Source organism: Gossypium hirsutum, chromosome D04 (genome assembly GCF_007990345.1).
Source record: "Gossypium hirsutum isolate 1008001.06 chromosome D04, Gossypium_hirsutum_v2.1, whole genome shotgun sequence".
NCBI classification, from domain to species: domain Eukaryota; kingdom Viridiplantae; phylum Streptophyta; class Magnoliopsida; order Malvales; family Malvaceae; genus Gossypium; species Gossypium hirsutum.
The window spans coordinates 11,378,025-11,399,869 of record NC_053440.1 but is presented as its reverse complement, the minus strand read 5'-3'; the positions used below and the strand labels follow the sequence as shown (position 1 = coordinate 11,399,869).

General features: G+C 34.0%; 1 protein-coding gene across 1 annotated transcript; it reads right to left on the bottom strand.

The window, feature by feature from the left end:
- Positions 1–14,450: 14,450 nt before the first annotated feature.
- On the bottom strand, positions 14,451–18,003 carry LOC107925974 (protein ALP1-like). Its single transcript, XM_016856745.2, has 2 exons — positions 17,613–18,003; positions 14,451–15,707 (listed from the first exon to the last, which is right to left on the bottom strand). The coding sequence occupies exons 1-2, from the start codon at positions 17,749–17,751 to the stop codon at positions 14,662–14,664; spliced, it is 1,185 nt and encodes a 394-aa protein (XP_016712234.1). The 5' UTR covers positions 17,752–18,003; the 3' UTR covers positions 14,451–14,661.
- Positions 18,004–21,845: the final 3,842 nt, after the last annotated feature.

The following is a 21,845-nucleotide window of genomic DNA, read 5'->3' as shown; positions in this document are numbered from 1 at the left end:
TTGCATATTAAAAGTAAACTAATGAAGCCAATGTATATGACTTACTGGAATGTTTTGGTCGAGTTCCCCTTGTAACTCTTCTTATTATGGCCTAATTTATTACATTTATTGCACTTTATTTCCACTCTTTTCTTGGTCAGCTTTGTTGTTGTTTGTGGTTCATCAGATTCTCTCATTCTCATCTTAGTAGGTCTGCTAGGTGGCCTTCTTAATGTAGGAGGCAATATTGGCAGCATGTCCATCACAAACTCTCATTACTTAGGACTCCTTACTGGCCTGATGAAGTTGGAGTAAATGGCAAGCTGGGTTTCCTTGGTGTACCAAGTTTGTACATAAGTTTCAAGGTCCTCATCTTTTAAATGAATGACAACCACCACATGCATGCAAGGGATGTCAGTGATATCCCAATTCCAATAGAAGTAAGAATTCTCAACTAGGTCCACCACATGCTGACTATCTAGACCACATTCAACCTAATATCTGTCCCCACCAGCATGTGATGGAACACACCTAAAAAATAGTCACTAAAACATATCATACTCAAGTAAAGACAACATGTGATGATCCCCACCAGCATGTGATGGTAGAATAAATACATATAGATTAAAAATAATCTATTTACCTCAGCGAATCTTTCATATTGACATTTAGATTTTTCTTGATATTTGGACACAAGTTTCCTTTAATTTCTTTCAGCTTATTGTTTCTTCTTGACAATCAACCGCATAATCTTGGTCCTAATTGTTTCCATCATGGTCAGAATGGGCTTCCCTTTTGCTTCCAATATCACCTACCAATAGGTAACATAAATGATTATGAAGCTTGCTCCTTAATGAACTGCATATAGAAAATAAATAGGGGTTTACCTTGTTAAAGCATTCACAAAGATTATTCACCAACATGTTAGACTGACTCCTAAATGAAAAGTGGGACCTTGATTAGTGAGCAAGGTTCTTTCCCTTCAACCAATCATAAGCATGTTGATTGGTATTCTTCAGTTCAACGATGACATCCTCAAAATCTCTTAGGGTGCTTGCTCTGGCAGCTTTCCAAAGCAAATGTGATAGCCCGAAATAGGGCCTAATCGGAATAGTGGTTTCGTAACCACAAATCCGAAGTGAAATAGTTTAATTTTATAAATTTTTATTAGTTACTGATTGATTGAAATATTGTGTGAAAATATGGATAGGAAATTTTAATACTTTAGTGCTTAATTGAAATTTTAGGACTAAATTGAGAAAAATGCAAAGTGTGTCTAATTAGTGATTAAATGACTTAATTGAATTATTGCATGAAATTGGAAGTGTTTATGTGGCAATTAGACCATAAATTAGTGTTATGGACACAAAAGGGTATTTCTAGAAAAATATCTAAGTAATGGGTCAAGGGCATTTTTGTCCAAATTGGGTAAAAGACAAAATAAAGAGAAAATAAGTGTCCATCTTCTTCAAAAAAAATCAGAAGCTTGCTGCCGAAAGTTTCAGGTTACCATAGTTAAGGGTTTTGATTTTCCTAAGCTCAATTATCAAGAAAGAAGAAATAGTGCAAGTGATCGGGGAAAAGAGAAAGTTATCGACTAAATTACAAAAATAGTCGTTTTGCATCCGAGGTAAGTTATATGTAAATAATAGTTATATTTGTATAAATTGTGAATTATATTTGATATGTGAATTAATATTGAATGTGGAAGGAAAGTTGTTCATGAATTATTCAAGTGATAAAGTGTTGAAAATAAAGTGTTAAGTGTAAATTCCCGGTTGAACTTAGGAATAGAATTGGATACAAGTGACATGTCACTAGAGACCAGTGTTACAGTGTTACAGTGAGTCCCGGGTGCTGGGTGATCTAGCATGTGTTGCAGACACCTGACAGCTTGTGTGAGCAGACCCGTGGACATTTCCAGTGTTATTGATCAGTGGTAGCTTCGGCTACATTTCAGTGGTAGCTTTGGCTACATCCAGTGGTAGCTTCGGCTACATATCAGTGGTAGCTTCGGCTACATATCAGTGTGGCACTTATGTGCTAAATCTCTACGTATCCGTGTATATTCCAAGTGTTCAACGGGATTAATAATGAATTAAAGTGAATATGAAATGTTAAGTGTGAAAATGTATATGCAAGTGAATTGGTAAGATTGTGTATGTGTAAGTGATTGAAATTGCTAAGAAATATTTTGATTAGTTATATGTTAAAAGTGTTAATTATTAATTGAGTAATTATTGTTTACATGTAACTTACTAAGCTATTTATAGCTTACACATCTCTTTCTTTCCTTTGTTTTATAGTGATTTGAACTTGATCGAATAGTGGACCGTCGGAGCTCGTATCACACTATCATAACCATCTCGGTATTATGTGCTTTTCAAAATGTTTAAACTATGGCATGTATAGAGTCTTAATCATTTTGAGCATGTCCAAATGATATGGCTAATGTTAGCTATTGAAGTAGTTATTAAAGAATATGTTTTGGAGTTATGTATGTTTAAATGGTAACTAATTCAAAGAAGCAGTTTCTTTGACAGCAGCAGTGACGTGAATGTGAAAAATCACCATAAATAGTAGAAATGGAATTAGAGGGTGAATGATATATAGAATTAAAGCTTATCAAGTCTATTTTTAAATGAAAGAAACGGTGTAGGCAAAGGAATTTTATATTTTGAGATATTTAAATTTTAGTGAGACAGGGTCAGAATGGTTTTTGAAGTCCCCTGTTCTAACTTTAGAAAATCATTATAAATTGTACAGAAATAATTATAGGTCATAATTTATATGTTTAGATTCCTTAGTGAGTCTATTTTCAAAATAAATTAATGGTAACCTTATATGAATTCTGTACAATTAGATATTTGATTTTTAGCGCCAAGAGGTCAGATCTGTCGAGCTGTGAAACAGGGGATACTTTAATGAATAAACTGTACTAATGTGCTAAGTCAAAAATTCTGAAACTTTTATGGTAAGTAGGAATATGAGTCTAGTTTCACGGAAAATTTACGGATTTAAATTTTGAGTTTCGCAACTCAAGTTATAATTAAATTAGTGACAGTTGCGCAGGTGGACAGTGTTGTTATGAACAGTGAATTTAATTTTAAAAGCAAATATTTATGCTCCGAATCGGTAAGTTAAATTGGATGACATCTCGTACTCGATTCCGGAGACGGTCTCGGGTAAGGGGTGTTACATTTAGTGGTATCAGAGCTACGGTTTAGTCGATTCTCGGACTAACGTAGCGAGTGTAATAGACTATCTATACATGCCATAATTGAATAATGATAGTGTGACGACTCCTGACATCTTAAAATGTTTTTTTTATAGTAATGGATTCTAACCGAGATACAGCTGATGATGCTCAAAGTAATGTGCCTGTTGAAAGTCGATTCGAGACTCAGGGTCAAGGAGATGAGGCTCGAGAAGCTTTTCTCCAAATGATGAACAATTGGTACACTGAGTTTGTTAGAACTAATCCTAATGCTCAACCTCCTCCGCCCCCTCCTATTCCTCAAGCTGTTCCCATAGCTCCTCAACAAACTGAAGTGTTAAAATTGTCAAAGCCTCCAGTGGACAAAATTCGAAAGTATGGAGCCGAAGAGTTCCGAGCTAATGTAAATGATGATCCTGAAAGAGCAGAGTTCTGGCTTGATAATACTATCAGAGTGTTGGATGAATTATCTTGTACTCCAGAAGAAAGTCTCAAATGTGCTATCTCATTGCTGAGGGATTCGGCTTATAATTGGTGGAAAACTTTAGTGTCAGTGGTGCCTAAAGAGAAAGTTACATGGGACTTCTTTCAAGAAGAATTCCGGAAGAAGTATGTGAGTCAGCGTTTCATTGATCAAAAAAGAAAAGAGTTTCTTGAATTGAAACAAGGGCGCATGACGGTAGCCGAATATGAGCGAGAATTTGTCAAATTAAGCAAGTATGCCCAAGAGTGTGTATCTAATGAAGCTACATTGTGTAAAAGGTTTGAAGATGGATTAAACGAGGATATCCGATTGCTAGTGGGAATTCTTGAAATTAAAGAGTTAGTGGTACTAGTTGAAAGAGCTATCAAGGCTGAAGAATTGAGCAAAGAGAAAAGAAAGGTGGAAAGTGAAGCAAGAGATGAAAGAAAAAGATCAATGGGCAAGCCATTTCAGTCTCAAGCGAAGAAGTTTAAAGAAATGAATACTCGATCGAATGTTTCTAGTGTGAATTTTCAAAGAGATCGAGGAAGACAATATTCAGGTTCTAAAGCTCAGGCAACTTCTATGGCAAGTACAGGTAGTGTTAAACCTACTAGACCGGAATGTCAACATTGTGGAAAACGACATTTGGGGGAATGTTATTTAATCAGCCGAGCTTGTTTTAAATGTGGATCTCAAGATCATTTTGTGAAAGATTGTCCGGAAAGAGAAGAGATAGAAAAGTTTCAGAATGTGAGATCGAGCAGTGTGACTACTAGAGGAAGACCACAGAGAAATGTGGGGATTGGAACTAGTGGTAGAGGCGTAACAAAAGACACGACTGTAAGATCTGAAGTGGGAGCTCCAGCAAGAGCTTATGCCATCCGAGCTAGAGAGGAAGCATCTTCTCCTGATGTGATCACTGGTATATTTTCTCTTTACGACACTAATGTTCTTGCATTGATTGATCCTGGTTCTACTCACTCGTATGTATGCATGAATTTAGTGTCTGATAAGAATTTGTGTGTTGAATTGACTGAGTATGTGGTTAAAGTGTCGAATCCTTTAGGCAAGCATATGATAGTTGATAAAATATGCAAAAATTGTCCTTTGATTATACAAGGTCAGTGTTTCCCTGCCAACTTAATGTTGTTGCCATTTGATGAATTTGATGTTATTTTGGGAATGGATTGGTTGACATTACATAAGGCCAAGATAGATTGCAGTCAGAAAATTCTTGAGTTGAAGTGTGGTAGTGGTACAGTTCTTCGGGTTGAAACAGATAAGTCAAATGTGATGCCAATTGTGATTTCTGCCATGTCTGCTCAGAAATGTTTGAAAAATGGTTGTGAAGCATATCTTGCTTATGTGTTGAACACAAAAGTGTCTGAAATAAAGATCGAATCAGTGCCAGTGGTATGTGAATATGTAGATGTGTTCCCAGAAGAGTTGCCAGGTTTGCCTCCGATTAGAGAAGTAGAGTTTGGTATTGAAGTAATGCCAGGTACTGCTCCAATATCGATTGCTCCCTACAGAATGGCACCAACTGAATTAAAAGAATTAAAAGTGCAATTACAAGAGCTGACAGATAAAGGATTTGTTAGACCAAGTTACTCTCCGTGGGGTGCTCCCGTGCTATTTGTGAAGAAAAAGGATGGGACATTGAGATTGTGTATTGATTATCGTCAACTTAACAAAGTGACAGTGAAGAATAAGTATCCATTACCCCGAATAGATGACTTGTTTGATCAGTTAAAGGATGCCACAGTGTTTTCCAAAATTGATTTGAGATCCGGATATTATCAATTGAGGGTTAAAGAGTCAGATGTGCCAAAGACTGCTTTCAGAACCCGATATGGCCACTATGAATTTCTTGTAATGCCTTTTGGTCTGACTAATGCTCCAGCTATTTTTATGGATTTGATGAATCGAATTTTCCGGCCCTATTTGGATAAATTTGTTGTGGTGTTTATAGATGATATTCTTATTTATTCCCGAAGTGAAGCCGAGCATGCTGAACATTTAAGAATTGTGCTACAAACGCTGCGAGAAAAGAAATTGTTTGCTAAATTTAGCAAAAGTGAATTTTGGCTTAGTGAAGTTGGATTTTTGGGGCATATTGTCTCGGGAGATGGCATTCGAGTGGATCCGAATAAGATATCGGCAATAATTGAGTGGAAGCCTCCAAGAAATGTATCTGAAGTCAGGAGTTTTCTGGGCTTAGCCGGATATTATCGTCGATTTGTAGAAGGTTTTTCGATGATAGCTTCACCGATGACAAAATTGTTGCAAAAAGATGTTAAGTTCGAATGGACCGAGGAGTGTCAACAAAGTTTTGAGAAATTAAAGAAGTGTTTAACTGAGGCACCAGTGTTAGTGCAACCTGAGTCAGGAAAGGAATTTGTTGTTTATAGTGACGCGTCACTAAATGGGCTTGGATGTGTATTGATGCAAGAAGGAAAGGTGATAGCGTATGCTTCTCGACAATTGAAACCGCATGAACGAAATTATCCTACCCATGATTTAGAGTTGGCTGCTATTGTCTTTGCTTTGAAGATTTGGCGTCATTATTTATATGGTGAGAAATGTCGTGTTTTTACAGATCATAAAAGTTTGAAATATGTTATGACACAAAAAGATCTGAATTTGCGGCAAAGAAGATGGTTGGAATTGTTGAAAGATTATGAACTTGTGATAGATTATCATCCGGGAAAAGCTAATATAGTTGCTGATGCTTTGAGCAGAAAGTGTCTCTTTGCTTTGAGAGCTTTGAATACGAGATTAACATTGACTGAAGATGGATCATTGTTTGCAGAGTTAAAAGCTAGACCATTGTTTCTTCAAGAAATTTGTGAGGCTCAGAAAGTGGATAATGAATTGCAAAGAAGAAAGACTCAGTGTGCAGTGGACAATAATTCTGATTTTCAGATTGATTCAGATGGATGTTTAATGTTTCGTGATAGAATATGTGTTCCGAAAAATGTTGATTTAATTCAGAAAATTTTGCAAGAAGCACATGATAGTCATTTGGCAGTTCACCCCGGTAGTGTAAAAATGTACAATGATTTGAAGAAATTTTATTGGTGGTCGGGTATGAAACGGGATATCTCCGAGTATGTGACAAAGTGTTTAGTGTGCCAACAAGTAAAAGCTGAACACCAAGTACCTTCAGGATTACTTCAACCTATTATGGTGCCCGAGTGGAAATGGGATAGAATTACTATGGATTTTGTTTCTGGATTGCCATTGTCACCGAAAAAGAAAGACTCAATTTGGGTTATAGTTGATCGATTGACTAAGTCGGCTCATTTCATTCCTGTGCGAATGAGTTTTTCACTTGATAAGTTAGCTGAATTGTATATTGCTGAGATAGTCCGATTACATGGTGTACCTATGTCTATTATATCTGATAGAGATCCACGATTTACTTCAAGGTTTTGGAAGAAATTACAAGAGGCATTGGGTACTAAATTGAATTTTAGTACAGCATTCCATCCCCAAACCGATGGACAGTCTGAAAGAGTAATTCAAATACTCGAAGACATGTTGAGATGTTGTGTTTTGGAATTTGAAGGTAATTGGGAAAGATATTTACCTTTGGTGGAATTTGCTTATAATAATAGTTATCAGTCAAGCATAAAAATGGCACCTTATGAAGCGTTGTATGGACGAAAGTGTCGGACTCCATTATATTGGACTGAACTTAATGAAAATCAGTTACATGGAGTCGATTTGGTAAAAGAAACCGAAGACAAAGTGAAGATAATCCGTGATTGTTTGAAAGCTGCATCGGATCGACAGAAGTCGTATGCGGACTTGAAAAGAAAAGAGATTGAGTTTCAAGTGGGAGATAAAGTATTTTTGAAAGTGTCTCCATGGAAGAAAATTTTGAGATTTGGCCGTAAAGGCAAATTAAGTCCAAGATTTATTGGTCCGTATGAAGTGATAGAAAGAATTGGTCCAGTGGCTTATCGATTGTCTTTACCACCGGAATTGGAAAGAATTCATAATGTGTTTCATGTTTCTATGTTGAGGCGATATCGATCGGACCCATCACATGTGATTTCACCGACTGAAGTGGAAATTCGATCGGATATGACATACGAAGAAGAACCGATTCGAATCTTGGCACGAGAAGTGAAACAGTTGAGAAACAAAGAAATTGCTTTAGTGAAAGTGTTATGGCAACGACATGGGGTGGAAGAGGCAACATGGGAAACCGAGGAGGCTATGAGGAAACAGTATCCCAACTTATTCACTGGTAAGATTTTCGGGGACGAAAATCCCTAAGGGGGAGAATTGTGATAGCCCGAAATAGGGCCTAATCGGAATAGTGGTTTCGTAACCACAAATCCGAAGTGAAATAGTTTAATTTTATAAATTTTTATTAGTTACTGATTGATTGAAATATTGTGTGAAAATATGGATAGGAAATTTTAATACTTTAGTGCTTAATTGAAATTTAGGACTAAATTGAGAAAAATGCAAAGTGTGTCTAATTAGTGATTAAATGACTTAATTGAATTATTGCATGAAATTGGAAGTGTTTATGTGGCAATTAGACCATAAATTAGTGTTATGGACACAAAAGGGTATTTCTAGAAAAATATCTAAGTAATGGGTCAAGGGCATTTTTGTCCAAATTGGGTAAAAGACAAAATAAAGAGAAAATAAGTGTCCATCTTCTTCAAAAAAAAATCAGAAGCTTGCTGCCGAAAGTTTCAGGTTACCATAGTTAAGGGTTTTGATTTTCCTAAGCTCAATTATCAAGAAAGAAGAAATAGTGCAAGTGATCGGGGAAAAGAGAAAGTTATCGACTAAATTACAAAAATAGTCGTTTTGCATCCGAGGTAAGTTATATGTAAATAATAGTTATATTTGTATAAATTGTGAATTATATTTGATATGTGAATTAATATTGAATGTGGAAGGAAAGTTGTTCATGAATTATTCAAGTGATAAAGTGTTGAAAATAAAGTGTTAAGTGTAAATTCCCGGTTGAACTTAGGAATAGAATTGGATACAAGTGACATGTCACTAGAGACCAGTGTTACAGTGTTACAGTGAGTCCCGGGTGCTGGGTGATCTAGCATGTGTTGCAGACACCTGACAGCTTGTGTGAGCAGACCCGTGGACATTTCCAGTGTTATTGATCAGTGGTAGCTTCGGCTACATTTCAGTGGTAGCTTTGGCTACATCCAGTGGTAGCTTCGGCTACATATCAGTGGTAGCTTCGGCTACATATCAGTGTGGCACTTATGTGCTAAATCTCTACGTATCCGTGTATATTCCAAGTGTTCAACGGGATTAATAATGAATTAAAGTGAATATGAAATGTTAAGTGTGAAAATGTATATGCAAGTGAATTGGTAAGATTGTGTATGTGTAAGTGATTGAAATTGCTAAGAAATATTTTGATTAGTTATATGTTAAAAGTGTTAATTATTAGTTGAGTAATTATTGTTTACATGTAACTTACTAAGCTATTTATAGCTTACACATCTCTTTCTTTCCTTTGTTTTATAGTGATTTGAACTTGATCGAATAGTGGACCGTCGGAGCTCGTATCACACTATCATAACCATCTCGGTATTATGTGCTTTTCAAAATGTTTAAACTATGGCATGTATAGAGTCTTAATCATTTTGAGCATGTCCAAATGATATGGCTAATGTTAGCTATTGAAGTAGTTATTAAAGAATATGTTTTGGAGTTATGTATGTTTAAATGGTAACTAATTCAAAGAAGCAGTTTCTTTGACAGCAGCAGTGACGTGAATGTGAAAAATCACCATAAATAGTAGAAATGGAATTAGAGGGTGAATGATATATAGAATTAAAGCTTATCAAGTCTATTTTTACATGAAAGAAACGATGTAGGCAAAGGAATTTTATATTTTGAGATATTTAAATTTTAGTGAGACAGGGTCAGAATGGTTTTTTGAAGTCCCCTGTTCTAACTTTAGAAAATCATTATAAATTGTACAGAAATAATTATAGGTCATAATTTATATGTTTAGATTCCTTAGTGAGTCTATTTTCAAAATAAATTAATGGTAACCTTATATGAATTCTGTACAATTAGATATTTGATTTTTAGCGCCAAGAGGTCAGATCTGTCGAGCTGTGAAACAGGGGATACTTTAATGAATAAACTGTACTAATGTGCTAAGTCAAAAATTCTGAAACTTTTATGATAAGTAGGAATATGAGTCTAGTTTCACGGAAAATTTACGGATTTAAATTTTGAGTTTCGTAACTCAAGTTATAATTAAATTAGTGACAGTTGCGCAGGTGGACAGTGTTGTTATGAACAGTGAATTTAATTTTAAAAGCAAATATTTATGCTCCGAATCGGTAAGTTAAATTGGATGACATCTCGTACTCGATTCCGGAGACGGTCTCGGGTAAGGGGTGTTACAGCAAATCTTCCAATTCCTTTATTTTGAAACCAACTTTCTTGAAATTGGCATGTAGGTGTCTAACACAATGTCATGTTTTTGCATTAGGAAACAACATGGATATTGCTTCTACTAGTCACTGTAAATAGAACATAAACAATTTAATTCTTTGGCATACATTCTAAACAAAAAAAGCATACAACAAAAGAAACAAATAGAGTTTTACCTTTTAATTATCAGACATGAAAGATATCTGATATGAGTCTATAATTTCCAAGTCCAATGTGAGCAACTCCAAGAACCAGCACCATGATGCTTGATTTTCACTTTCAACAGCAGCATATGAAATAGGATAAAGCCCATTATTTACATCTATCCTAGCAGCTTCTAGTAGGTAGCCACCAAAGTAGCCCTTCAAGAAACATACATCTAAACCTATTATCCTCCTACAACCAACCTTATACTCATCTTTGCATGCCTGCAGACAAACAGACATCCTTTGAAACAACCTGTTATCCAGATAACAGATTGTTGTTGTTCCAACATTTTGGGTCCTAACCTCCAACAGATGCTCATATATCTTCTCATATTGTGCCTTATAACCTCCTTCAAGTAAATCCACTGCCCTAAGTTTAGCCTCCTACATTTGGTTAGTGAGGCAAGGCAAAGGAAATCTCTTTTGACATCTTGTTGCAATGATGTCAAAGAATAATCAGGATCAACAATGAACTTGTCTTTATAATGTTGAGCTAGCCAAGTTGAGGTTATATTCTTATTTTTATAGACCTTAGAACAAGTATGGTTGGAGTCTAAACTCCTAATTTGCCAAGTCTTGGCATTAGGGTGTAGTCTAGAGACCCATATGTACCAAGAACAATTTGACTTGTAAATTGCCTTTAACCTCTTTTGATAATTTATTGGGAACTTAATAAATAACTATTCAGCCTACCATACTGCTTAACAGCTTCTTCTAGACTGTCTTTGGTCAAAAATAACAATCCAACCTTAAGTTTTGAATTATTCATGTCACTTTTTAAGATGAACTCAAGCCAATTTTGGCCATCTGAGTCAGATTCATGTGCACTATTTAAGGTTTTAGAATCATCACTATCAGACAGTTCCTTTACTTCTATATCATCCATGTTTAAGCCATCTAGATTAACCCTAACCTTATCTCTTACATTCATTCCAACATTATTTAATGTTTCAGAATCATCACTATTAGACACATCAAAATCAGACAATTATTCTTCACTCTTATTAAATTCATAATCAAGTAAACCTTCCAAACAAATTTATCAATGAAGGCAGTGACAGACAATAACCAAACATTTTAATACAACCTAGGCAATGGCAGATAATAACCAAACACTTTAATACCAAAAATTAAAAAAAAATCAATTTCTGACATGTACAATAAACAAACACTTTAAAACAAATAAATCCATTTCTATCATGCACATGTCATACACTTTAATACAAACAAATCCATTTCTACCATGCGCATAGCAAACAATAATCATAATCAACATTTAAAAAATATTTTTAACAACTAGGAACTAATTTGTCATATTTAAATCCAAATAAGCTTGATATTGTTGGTCATAAAAATAGGAATTGATTTGTCTCTTTCCTAAGGATATCTGTATGCACAAGGCACACAATATCTTTATAAAAATCCAAATCTGTCATACACTTTGATACAAACAATAATCATATTTGAATCAACATTTAAAAAATGTTCTTGACAATTAGGAACTTATTTGTCATATTTGAACCTAAAGAAGCTTGATATAAGTAGTCATACAAATATGAATTAGTTTATCTATTTCCTAAAGCTATTTGTATGCACATAGCAGATAATAACTTTAGAACAATCCAAACCCGCCATACACTTTAATAACCAAAAAATCAAAATCTGCCATACACTTTAATACAAACAATAAGCATACACATTGCATAAACCCCATGCAAATGCAACATTTTCAACAAAGAAATCCAAAAAAACCTAAACTCAAATCCCCTTAAATCCAAAAAATCATAAACCAACAAAGAAATTTACCCGTTACAGTGGATGCAACAACATTGGTTGCTTCTCTTCTATTAACCATTGTGGCCCTAAACCCTAACCACTAATATCATTTGTTGCATTCTTTTCTCCCTAAACTCGAAACCCAAAATATCTATCCTTCAACCTTCAATCGTTCAATCTTACTCTTACTTGAAAGTTTTAACCCTTCAATCATCCAACACTAAACCCTAAAATATTAATCCTAATCGATTTTCTTTTCTTCTCCTTAATCCCAATCGATTCTTTTTTTTTCCTTAATCCCAATCTATCTTTTCCCTAAATTTGTTCAAACCTTAAACCATTTGGCTCTTTGTCCAACGTGGAAAGTTAATTGGCCACATCACCTGTCCTGTTAGGCCTGTAACAGAAACTGTTAATAGGTGATTGATTTGTTACTTTTCGATAACGTTAGTAACTGATTTATTATTTTTTGAAAGTTGAGTGACTGAGTTGAAAATTGAGTGACTATTTTGTTATTGAAATCAAGAAATTAAGATAATTACATAGATCCCCTTAATATATTTAAAATTTAATAAATAAATTAAATACATATTATCATTTTAATTCTACTTGTGAATTCTTTTTTCATTTGCTCTTTTAATTTTATTTTCATTTGAAAATCTAAGGATAAGGTTTAGGATATTGAATTTCCACATTAAAGTCACACTTTATGTAAACAATGCATTAGTTTCATTCACATTTTCATTAATCACATCTTATTAAAATCTTAAACTTGAAAATTACCAAACACCACTTATCAATGTACTTGCACTCTTTCAGGAAAAAAATTACTTTTTTACGTAAAAAGTTAATTTCTTTATTTAAAGGATTAATATTTTTATCTATGCTTCAATTATTTATTCACATCAAAATTTATATATATTATTTATTAACAACAAAATTTATGTATAGACAAGTGTGATATTAAGTTCATAGGCCGATGCAGCAAAGTATATGCTATAGCTTAAATACAAGATGATAAATGAGATAAATTTATTAAATATCATTTATTGAAGTTGTCAATTTTTAAGTTTGGAAAATTAGTTGATTTGTGAGGATTTTTTGATAGGATTTAGATATTTTTGGGTTGAGATGTCTATATAGCATTCGAAGATTTATCTTTTAGTTTCGAAACACACTTTGAATCACTTGATTTCGAGTTCGATATCTTAAGTTATGATCTTTTTAGTAAATACTGCGCAAGCAGAATTTTTGAATGTGATTATTACGAAAATTATAAGTTTCGGACTTTTAATTCGAGTTTAAATCATATTAGATTTGATTTTTGAATTTTGGATCATTTAAGTATTTTAAGTTATTTAAGAGTTTTATGTTAATAAAAAAATTTAGTTTAAATTAGATTAATTAGAGTTTCAATATACTTGAGAGTTTTATTTGGACATACTTAGTTAATTTATATAAAAGCATCTTCAATTTAGATAATTTATTATTCATTCAAAGCATCTTCTTTGAGTTTTTCTCTTCAACAATTTCTCTTGAGTTTTGTTTAAGAAGATTTTTAATGATCGGATCATTTTCAAACTTTTTCTTGCCAAATTTTTCTTTGTTGGAGGGAAAATTAAAGTAGTTTGAAGAGGTTGTAGATTTATCTGGTTTAAAAGACTCCTAAACACTTCACGCCACTTTTCATCTTTTCCATCTATTTTATTTTGTTTTTTTTTCTTATTGAATTGTTTCTAATCTTTAATTTAGATTCTTTGTTATTTTTATATCTTTTATTACTTGTTTTAATTGCTGCCATTTTTAATTCTTAGATCTAATTTGAATTTGTTTGGTGTGTCAAACGAAAAACCAACTAAAAAAATCAAATGAAAAAAAGTAATGAAATTAACAAAAGAAATTGTATGAGCAGCCATTCAAAATGCGTCAATAGTGCTTGACAAAAAAAAAACTATAAGGACATTAGAAGCTCCAATAAAAAAAACCCAAAGAACGACCATATGCTGATATGCTAAATATATATAGATAGATATAGAGTTGTCCTGGTCCAGAACAAATGCCTAATTCCTTCACAGTCATCTCCTGAAAGGCATCTCCTTGCACCCTGATTCACGAACCGAAGGCAAAAGTTGTCCATCTTAACTTCCAGAAAATTCTTTATTTCCTTTTCAAGTAATTGCATTTGATATGGTGTCCAAGACAATATGACTGTCCATTAATACTTTAATTATATGAAAAATCTTTTAAAAAACACTCATGCTAAACACAAATCTATATCCAACATTTACTCCCGAGTGCGAGTAATATAGAATCCGGCAGCTGATGTGGAGAACACCAGATAACATCAAACAACCTATACTGTCAAAAATGAAAATAGATAAGCTGCTCCAAATATTAGTCCAAATTGTTCAACTACCAAAGGCAAATGAATGGAAACTAATACCACGGGACTCATTTCGTTCGTGGTCAAGCTACATAACTGTTACATGCATTACAACTATGTCGGACAATCAGTTTTTCTGAGTGTAGAAATCAAGAATACAATGCGGAGGGACAGCCAAAAGATTGTTTCAAGATAGCAACTTTCCAGTTATGTAGAGAGAGAGTTTATCTCTCATGATCATGGCGGACTGGTCAAAATATTCACAATTTTGTCGACGATAACCAGTATCGTGGTGATGGGATAATGACATATCATCGAAAACCTCGTCCTCCATATCAATAAGAATATTGTGTAACAAGCAGCAGACAAGAACAATTCTTGGCAATCTGTTCTTATCAGGCATCCACATTACCCCGTGTATTATTCTCCACATCTCCTTGAGCCTCGCCAGAGCCATCTGCGCGACCATTCTGGTTGCAGCATGTCTTTTATTGAACTCGATTTGGAGATCCGAAAGGCCTTTCCCTTGATACGGAGTTAAGAGCCACGGCAATAGCGGAAAGCCAGCATCCCCTATTATGTATTCTCCTATTTCCATTCCTTCTGAAATGTTTAGCTTCTTACCAGTTAGTCGTTTTCCTTCTTCAGAAAGTCTGAAGAAACCTGAGCTCCGGAGGACAACGGCATCGCTTAAACTTCCAGGCCAACCAGCAATCACATCACGAAGTCTCATTTCCGGGTCGACAACTGCCTGCAAAACCATGCTGTAGTTCTTCTCTCGGTCAAACCAGACGTTATTTGACGGGTCCATTGTAGGTAGAGTCATAACAACATGTGTAATATCTATTGCCCCGCAGCAATTAGGAAGCCCCCGGATTTTCTCGAACTTAGACTTTATCTGCTCCATCTCTGCTTCTGTTGAAGGCCAAGTGAGATGGTGCAGCCCTTTTTCCTCCATTGCTTCCACAAACCGCCAGGTTATTTGTGAAACAGTTGACTGATTCATCCCAAAAGTATCACCGATGACCGATAACGATTCACCTGAGCTAAGCCTTCTAAGGGCGACAGCTACTTGATCATTTAGAGACAAAGGCTTGCCGTTTATATCAGTGTAGCTTGATTGCCGAGCCATCATATCTTCCTTTACCAAGGAACATATGTAGTTGAATGTCTTCTTTGAAATTCTGAAAATTGATTCAAAACTTCTCGAACCTTTTGATTGAGATAAAGGACCTAAAAGGTGACATGAAAACAAGGTTATATCAGTGTAAGATCATTAACTTTTGAAACTCAATCACTAACAACATATCAGCCTCGACATTACTGTTTTACAATGCCAAGCCACCAAAAATCTGTTATTCCAATCACAACAAGGCTCACTGTGTATCAATGACATTGTATTCGGACTATTGAATTTAAACAAAATCACATGCCCCGAAGGAAAATTTTCAAAACAAGATTGAACTGCACATACTTGTTATGTTTTCATCAAACATGCTGAGATTAATCAGATAATTCACAATGTTCTAATTGATTTCCAGTCTATCCTCAAGTTCTCTTCTTGTTAACAACCAAGAATTTTAAAGCATGTTAGCGACTAAGAGAAATTGATGATAACTAAATCATTGTACAAGCTGTTTTTGTTGTCGATACATAAGTGCAAAAGTACCACATATATTGAAATTTCATATTGAAGGTCAAGTTCTGAGCACAATGTGTATGATCAGGTAAGATCAATGCAAGCAGTCTTTGCTGTCAGAACCAACATTGATAGGCAAAAATCCCATTAAAGTCTAAGAAACCATTAATTTCGTAACATTTCAGCAATTATTGGTAGAACCTACTTTGAAAAGCCAAACTATGCCACAGCAATGCGATTTACCCAACCTCTAGCTCTGCCTGGCTCTTAAACTTCGTTTAATGTCATGTCTTAAAGCAAATTGTTTGTCATTATGGTTTCTCTAAGACCACTCTATCTATACAGCTGAATCTCCCTAGTTTTAAGATGATTGAAATGTGTGTAAGGTCATTCCATCTTTGTAGAACACTTCATTGACTACTTCAAGCAAACAACCAGTTTTAAATCTAAAACAACAAGATGTTCTGTAATACGAAATCATTTGAACATGGCAACAGCTCATCTCAAGAAACAAACATCCTTACATGCAAGGAACATCTATAACATATGTTCTGTAACTCCCAAAAAAAAGAAGTTAATCCAGGACTTTCTCAAATTTCTTTAAGCATAAGGGGGTAAAACAAGTAAAAACGAGCTGGGGAGACCGATTGACAAGTGTTTCTAGATGCACACGCCAAAATTCAGGATCAATTTGTTAGGGTCAAATTCAACTCTCACCCAGCTGATAAAATGGTAATACTGATACAGGATCCTATTCTGATGACAATAAAAATGTGGACATGATCTATGTTGCTCCGACTGTTCATTTTTCTTAAAGCACACATGTCCAGAAATCGTGCCTACCATATAACCAGACATGGATATAAGAAGTATGACCGTAGACACAAGTTATCAAGCCTTGTACCCATATTTTCACATGCAGTAGACATGAGTACCTTACTATGACCCTTAATAAGGACCCTCTAAATACGTAAGAAAACATAGAAAAAACTTTGTGTACTCATGTTGTGCCAACTTATCAAGTAATATTTACTAAGAACAACATATCCAAACTACCACAAAACATCAATTTACTCACTAAATCTATAATTTTAACCCATGTTATAAATCTGAAATTTTATCAGAAACAGTTTAAAACACAAAACCCAACAAATTACCTCGTTGAAACTGCATAGGAAACAGGCACCGACGGAATGTAAAAGATAACCCAATGCCTAGCAATGCAAACAATCTAGAAAATGCAAAAAAATATCGAATATATAAAGGCATTTTCAAAGTTCAAACTTGCAAATAATGTAAACCAGACATATTATTACAAATTCAACCAAATCAAAAGAAACCTATTCGGATCCAAGTCATGAAATTTCATCGAACATAAAGTAAAACCAATAACAGCCCTTGTAATCACCATAACAAAAAGTATAAAAACTGAAGATATCAAAAATCAAATGCTTAAACAATAGGAACTGTTGAGAAAAAAGGAATGGTACTGTAATAACCTGAAATCCTTTTAGAGAAGTCATCCCACCAATCCAAAGGCTGAAGTTGAGACTCCAAAGAAGAAGAGAAGACATTGTGGTCAACCACTTTCTTGTCTGCTGTTTTCTTTCTTCTCTTGAAACCTCTAATTGGTCCCATTGAAAGAAAACCCAACAATGAAACACTAAACTCTGAGATGAGTTAAGGAACTTTAAAGAAACCAACAATCCGAGAGTAAGAGATTTGAGCTCGGGTTTCTGGTTTGGGGTTCCTTTAAAGCATGCAATGATATATTGTTGAATGGAGTAAAAACTAATAGGAAAAGAGATGGTAAATAAGTGAGGAACTAATTTTCCCCCCTTAATTGAAAGACGGGCCATGGTGAATTTCTTTTCATTCACTCAACTACCCTTTGCTTTTTTTACTTCTCTAACTTTTAAAACTTTCGGAATATATAAAATAATAAATTTTAATTTTAAAAAATTCAAAAAATTTATAAAAATACATAAATATTTTCAAAAAATATAATACCATATATAAATTACATCGTATTTTATATAAAATAATAAATTAATATAATAAAAAAATACATATACCAAATAAAAATTTACTCAAATTTTATACTAAAATCATCAAAAGGATTCTAAAATTTCCTTCAAAAAATTTCCTTTTGAAAAAAAAAAATCCACAACCCAGTTTCTTTCTTTCCAAACACATCTAGTTTTTCTCTACCTTATATTTTATCCATATTATTCTCTTCAATGCTTCATATAAGCACTCTCTTACTTTCGAGTTCCCAACAAACCACGAAATCAAATAATGTAAAATTTTGAAACCCTAAAACTTACTATTTCTACTTGAGTCATGAGATTTTAAGTGTCTTATGCTCTCCATTTATGCATCACTCTCTTATTCTTCATTTTAGGTTAAAGTATGTTATAAGTCTCAATACTTTTCATAAATTTGGAATTTAATTCATGTATTTGTTACGAATAAACTATATTAAGCAACAAACAAGTAAAATAACGAAGAAATTGAAAAGATCGAACACAAATATTTTATGTAGAAAAATCCCTCCAAAGAGGATAAAAAATCATGGGTAAAGATGATTTTACTATAACGGCAAAAACAAAGAGTACAAATATGGAGATAAAATTAAACCCCAAAACTCAAAATAATAACTCTCAAAACATAAACACAAAATTCTCTGAAAGCTTGTAAAAGCTAATACCTAAATGTGTAATGAGTTATTTTTCTAGGGTGGAAAAATGGTCTATTTATAGGCTAAATTCATAGGTCAAATAATATTAAAATAACCCACACTAATTAGAGTTTAAATGGGAAACTAAAAACAGAGTTTAACTGGAAAAAAAGCCAAAAAAATGCGAGGCATAACTCCACAAATCTCCACATTAACTCATATTTCCACCACGTCTTCTTTGCCAAAGCCCGCCACCGGCTTATCTCGAAGCTAGAAGACTTCTAGTCTTCGGCTTGTGCACTGCCAAATTAAAACTGACCTGAGTCTGATTTCTACGAACACAATACCCTATCTTTTCAAAACCTACATCCAAAAGAGAACCTCTCTTATACAAAACGATCATATCTTTTCCATCATATGACCAAGTTGTCTTCGCTTTAAACAAGTCGACTTCGACTCATTAACTGATGAGGGACGTCATGTTTCACCTGTCATCATTGATCCTTTCAGAACATAAAGATTGTCAATATTTTTACCTTTCATCAAAACGAGAGCCTTACGGGATACCTTAATGCCGCTTGACTCGATGTTAATTCTACAACCCTTCGAGTCTAAAATTCCAAAGGGTATGAAATTTTTCTTTAAGTCAGACACATATCTGATATCTGACAGTGTCCTAATTGTCCCGTCGTGCATCCTTCTTTAAACAATACCAATATCGGTTACCTTACTGGGTGAACCATTCCCCATGCACACAACTCCACCTTCAATTGTACTGTATGTGGAGAACAAGTCCCTGTTGGGAAACATGTGGAAAGAACACCCTGAATCCAAGATCCACTCGAATATAAGCTTGGAGCTTTCACTTGTTGACACTAACAAGAAATCATCACCCTTGTCATTGGCCAAATTAGCACTAGCTAAATCTTCCTTGCTGCTTTCAACAACCCTTTTATTTTGTAGTTTGTAACAATCTATCTTGACGTAACCTAACTTCTTACAATAGCGACATCTCTTATCTCGCTTCCTTGATGCTACCAAAATCGAGGCTTGCCTATTTGACTTACGATCCAAACCAAACTCATTGTCGAGTTTTCTTTGCTCAATAGATGTCCCTTCACTTCTTCGAATGAGAGTCTATCTCTACCATAAATCAAGGTCTCCCTAAAATACTTGTATAAATGGGGTAAATAGCACAATCATAGCATAGTTTGATCTTCATCGTTAATCTAAACCACAAAATTTTTAAAATCATTCAAAAGAGTAAAAAAGTTACTGATGTGACCTCTAAGATGCTCACTTTTGTCCATGTGAAATGTGTATAGACGTTGTTTCAACCCCAATCGGTTAGCTAGAGACTTTGTCGCGTAGAGGGTTTCTAATATTTTCTATAAGATGTATGTCATTTTCTCCATTAAAAGCTCATGCAGCACATTATTTGTTAGACATAATTGAATTGTGGATAGAGTCTTTTTATCTAACCTATCTCATTCTGATTGATCCATGTCTGCAAGCTTCTTTTCTGTAAGGACCTTCTTAAGGTCGCTCTGAATCAGAATTGTCGTCATCCGAACTTGCCACAGATTGAAATTTGTGATGCCATTGAATTTATCAATATTAAACCTTGTTGTTGTCATTTCTAAATGAGTTGATTGCGGAAATTGAACTAGCTCTAATATCAATTTGTTGGGGATAAACCCGATTAAGCAACGAACAAGTAAAAGATCGAACACAAATATTTTACTTGGAAAAACCCTTCCGAAGATGATAAAAAATCACAGGCAAATATAATTTCACTATAACGGCAAAAACGAATAGTACAAAGATGGAGATAAAATTAAACCTTGAAACTCGAATTAAGAACCCTTTAAACGTAAACACAAAATTCTCTAAAAGCTTGTAAAAGCTAATACCTAAATGTGTAATGGGTTATTTTCTAGGGTGAAAAATGACATATTTCGAGGCCAAATTCGTAGGTCAAATAATATTAAGATAGCCTACACTAATCAGAGTTTAAATGGAAAACTAAAAATAGAGTTTAACTAGAAAAGAAAAAGATGAAAGAATGCGAGCATAACTCCACAATATTTTTTTATACAATACCTAGAGTTATCTATAAATCATCTTAACCCGTGGTGGATCTACATAAAGTATTGTGCGATCATATCATAAAAAAGTTGATCTTGCAAAAAGATCGAAAAGGTCCCGTCAAAATCTTTGAAATAATCACATTAGCAATTAAGATTAAAGAAAAGAGAATTGAAGATGACAAATTGAACAGAAATTATGATTTATTTTACCCAACCATATTTGAATTATTCAATCCATACAAGATTGATGTTTCTCTAAGCTCTCGTTTGGTCAAATCCGAAGCTTGATTTAGTGTTGATGTCTTGAGAAGAGCGTCCTTATTGTTAATCCGATACACATGATCTTAAAGAAGAAGTCTCTAGATTTCATAATCTTCGGCACAATGGAAAGTTATACACATTTTAGTAGGATTTATAAGATTTTTGGTGTTAGCATTTGGATGATACTTGTGGGAAATGCCATTGCACCACAACTAAATGTTCCCATTGCTGCCTTTTAGTCCAATGAGAATTTGAAACTACATTTAGTAGTTTGACTTCCAATTTCACCCCTTATTTTTCTGTTTGATAACCAATTAAACATATTTTAAAAAATAACCAACTAAATAGAAATACTTTTATATATAATTCAAGCAATGGTAGTCAAGATTAATTGTGTAACCTCCCCAACCCGGCTTAGACATTAAGCTCAAATTCAGAATATTACATTGATCACCAAAATGGCCCAACAGAACTATCAGAAATTAAAAATAGTTGTTTAAAACATTTGCTTTAATTTATGAAGCAAACTTAGTGTGTTTCAGAAGTATTACAATTTAGTTTCAAAAATTGGTTGATATTAATGATTGTTTTGCAAAAGTCGTATTCCAATATTATAAATGAATATGTTTTACAAACCTCATTTACTTAGCCATGCAGCGGAAAATTGATATCTCATCATAGTTTTAATAAAAACCATATTT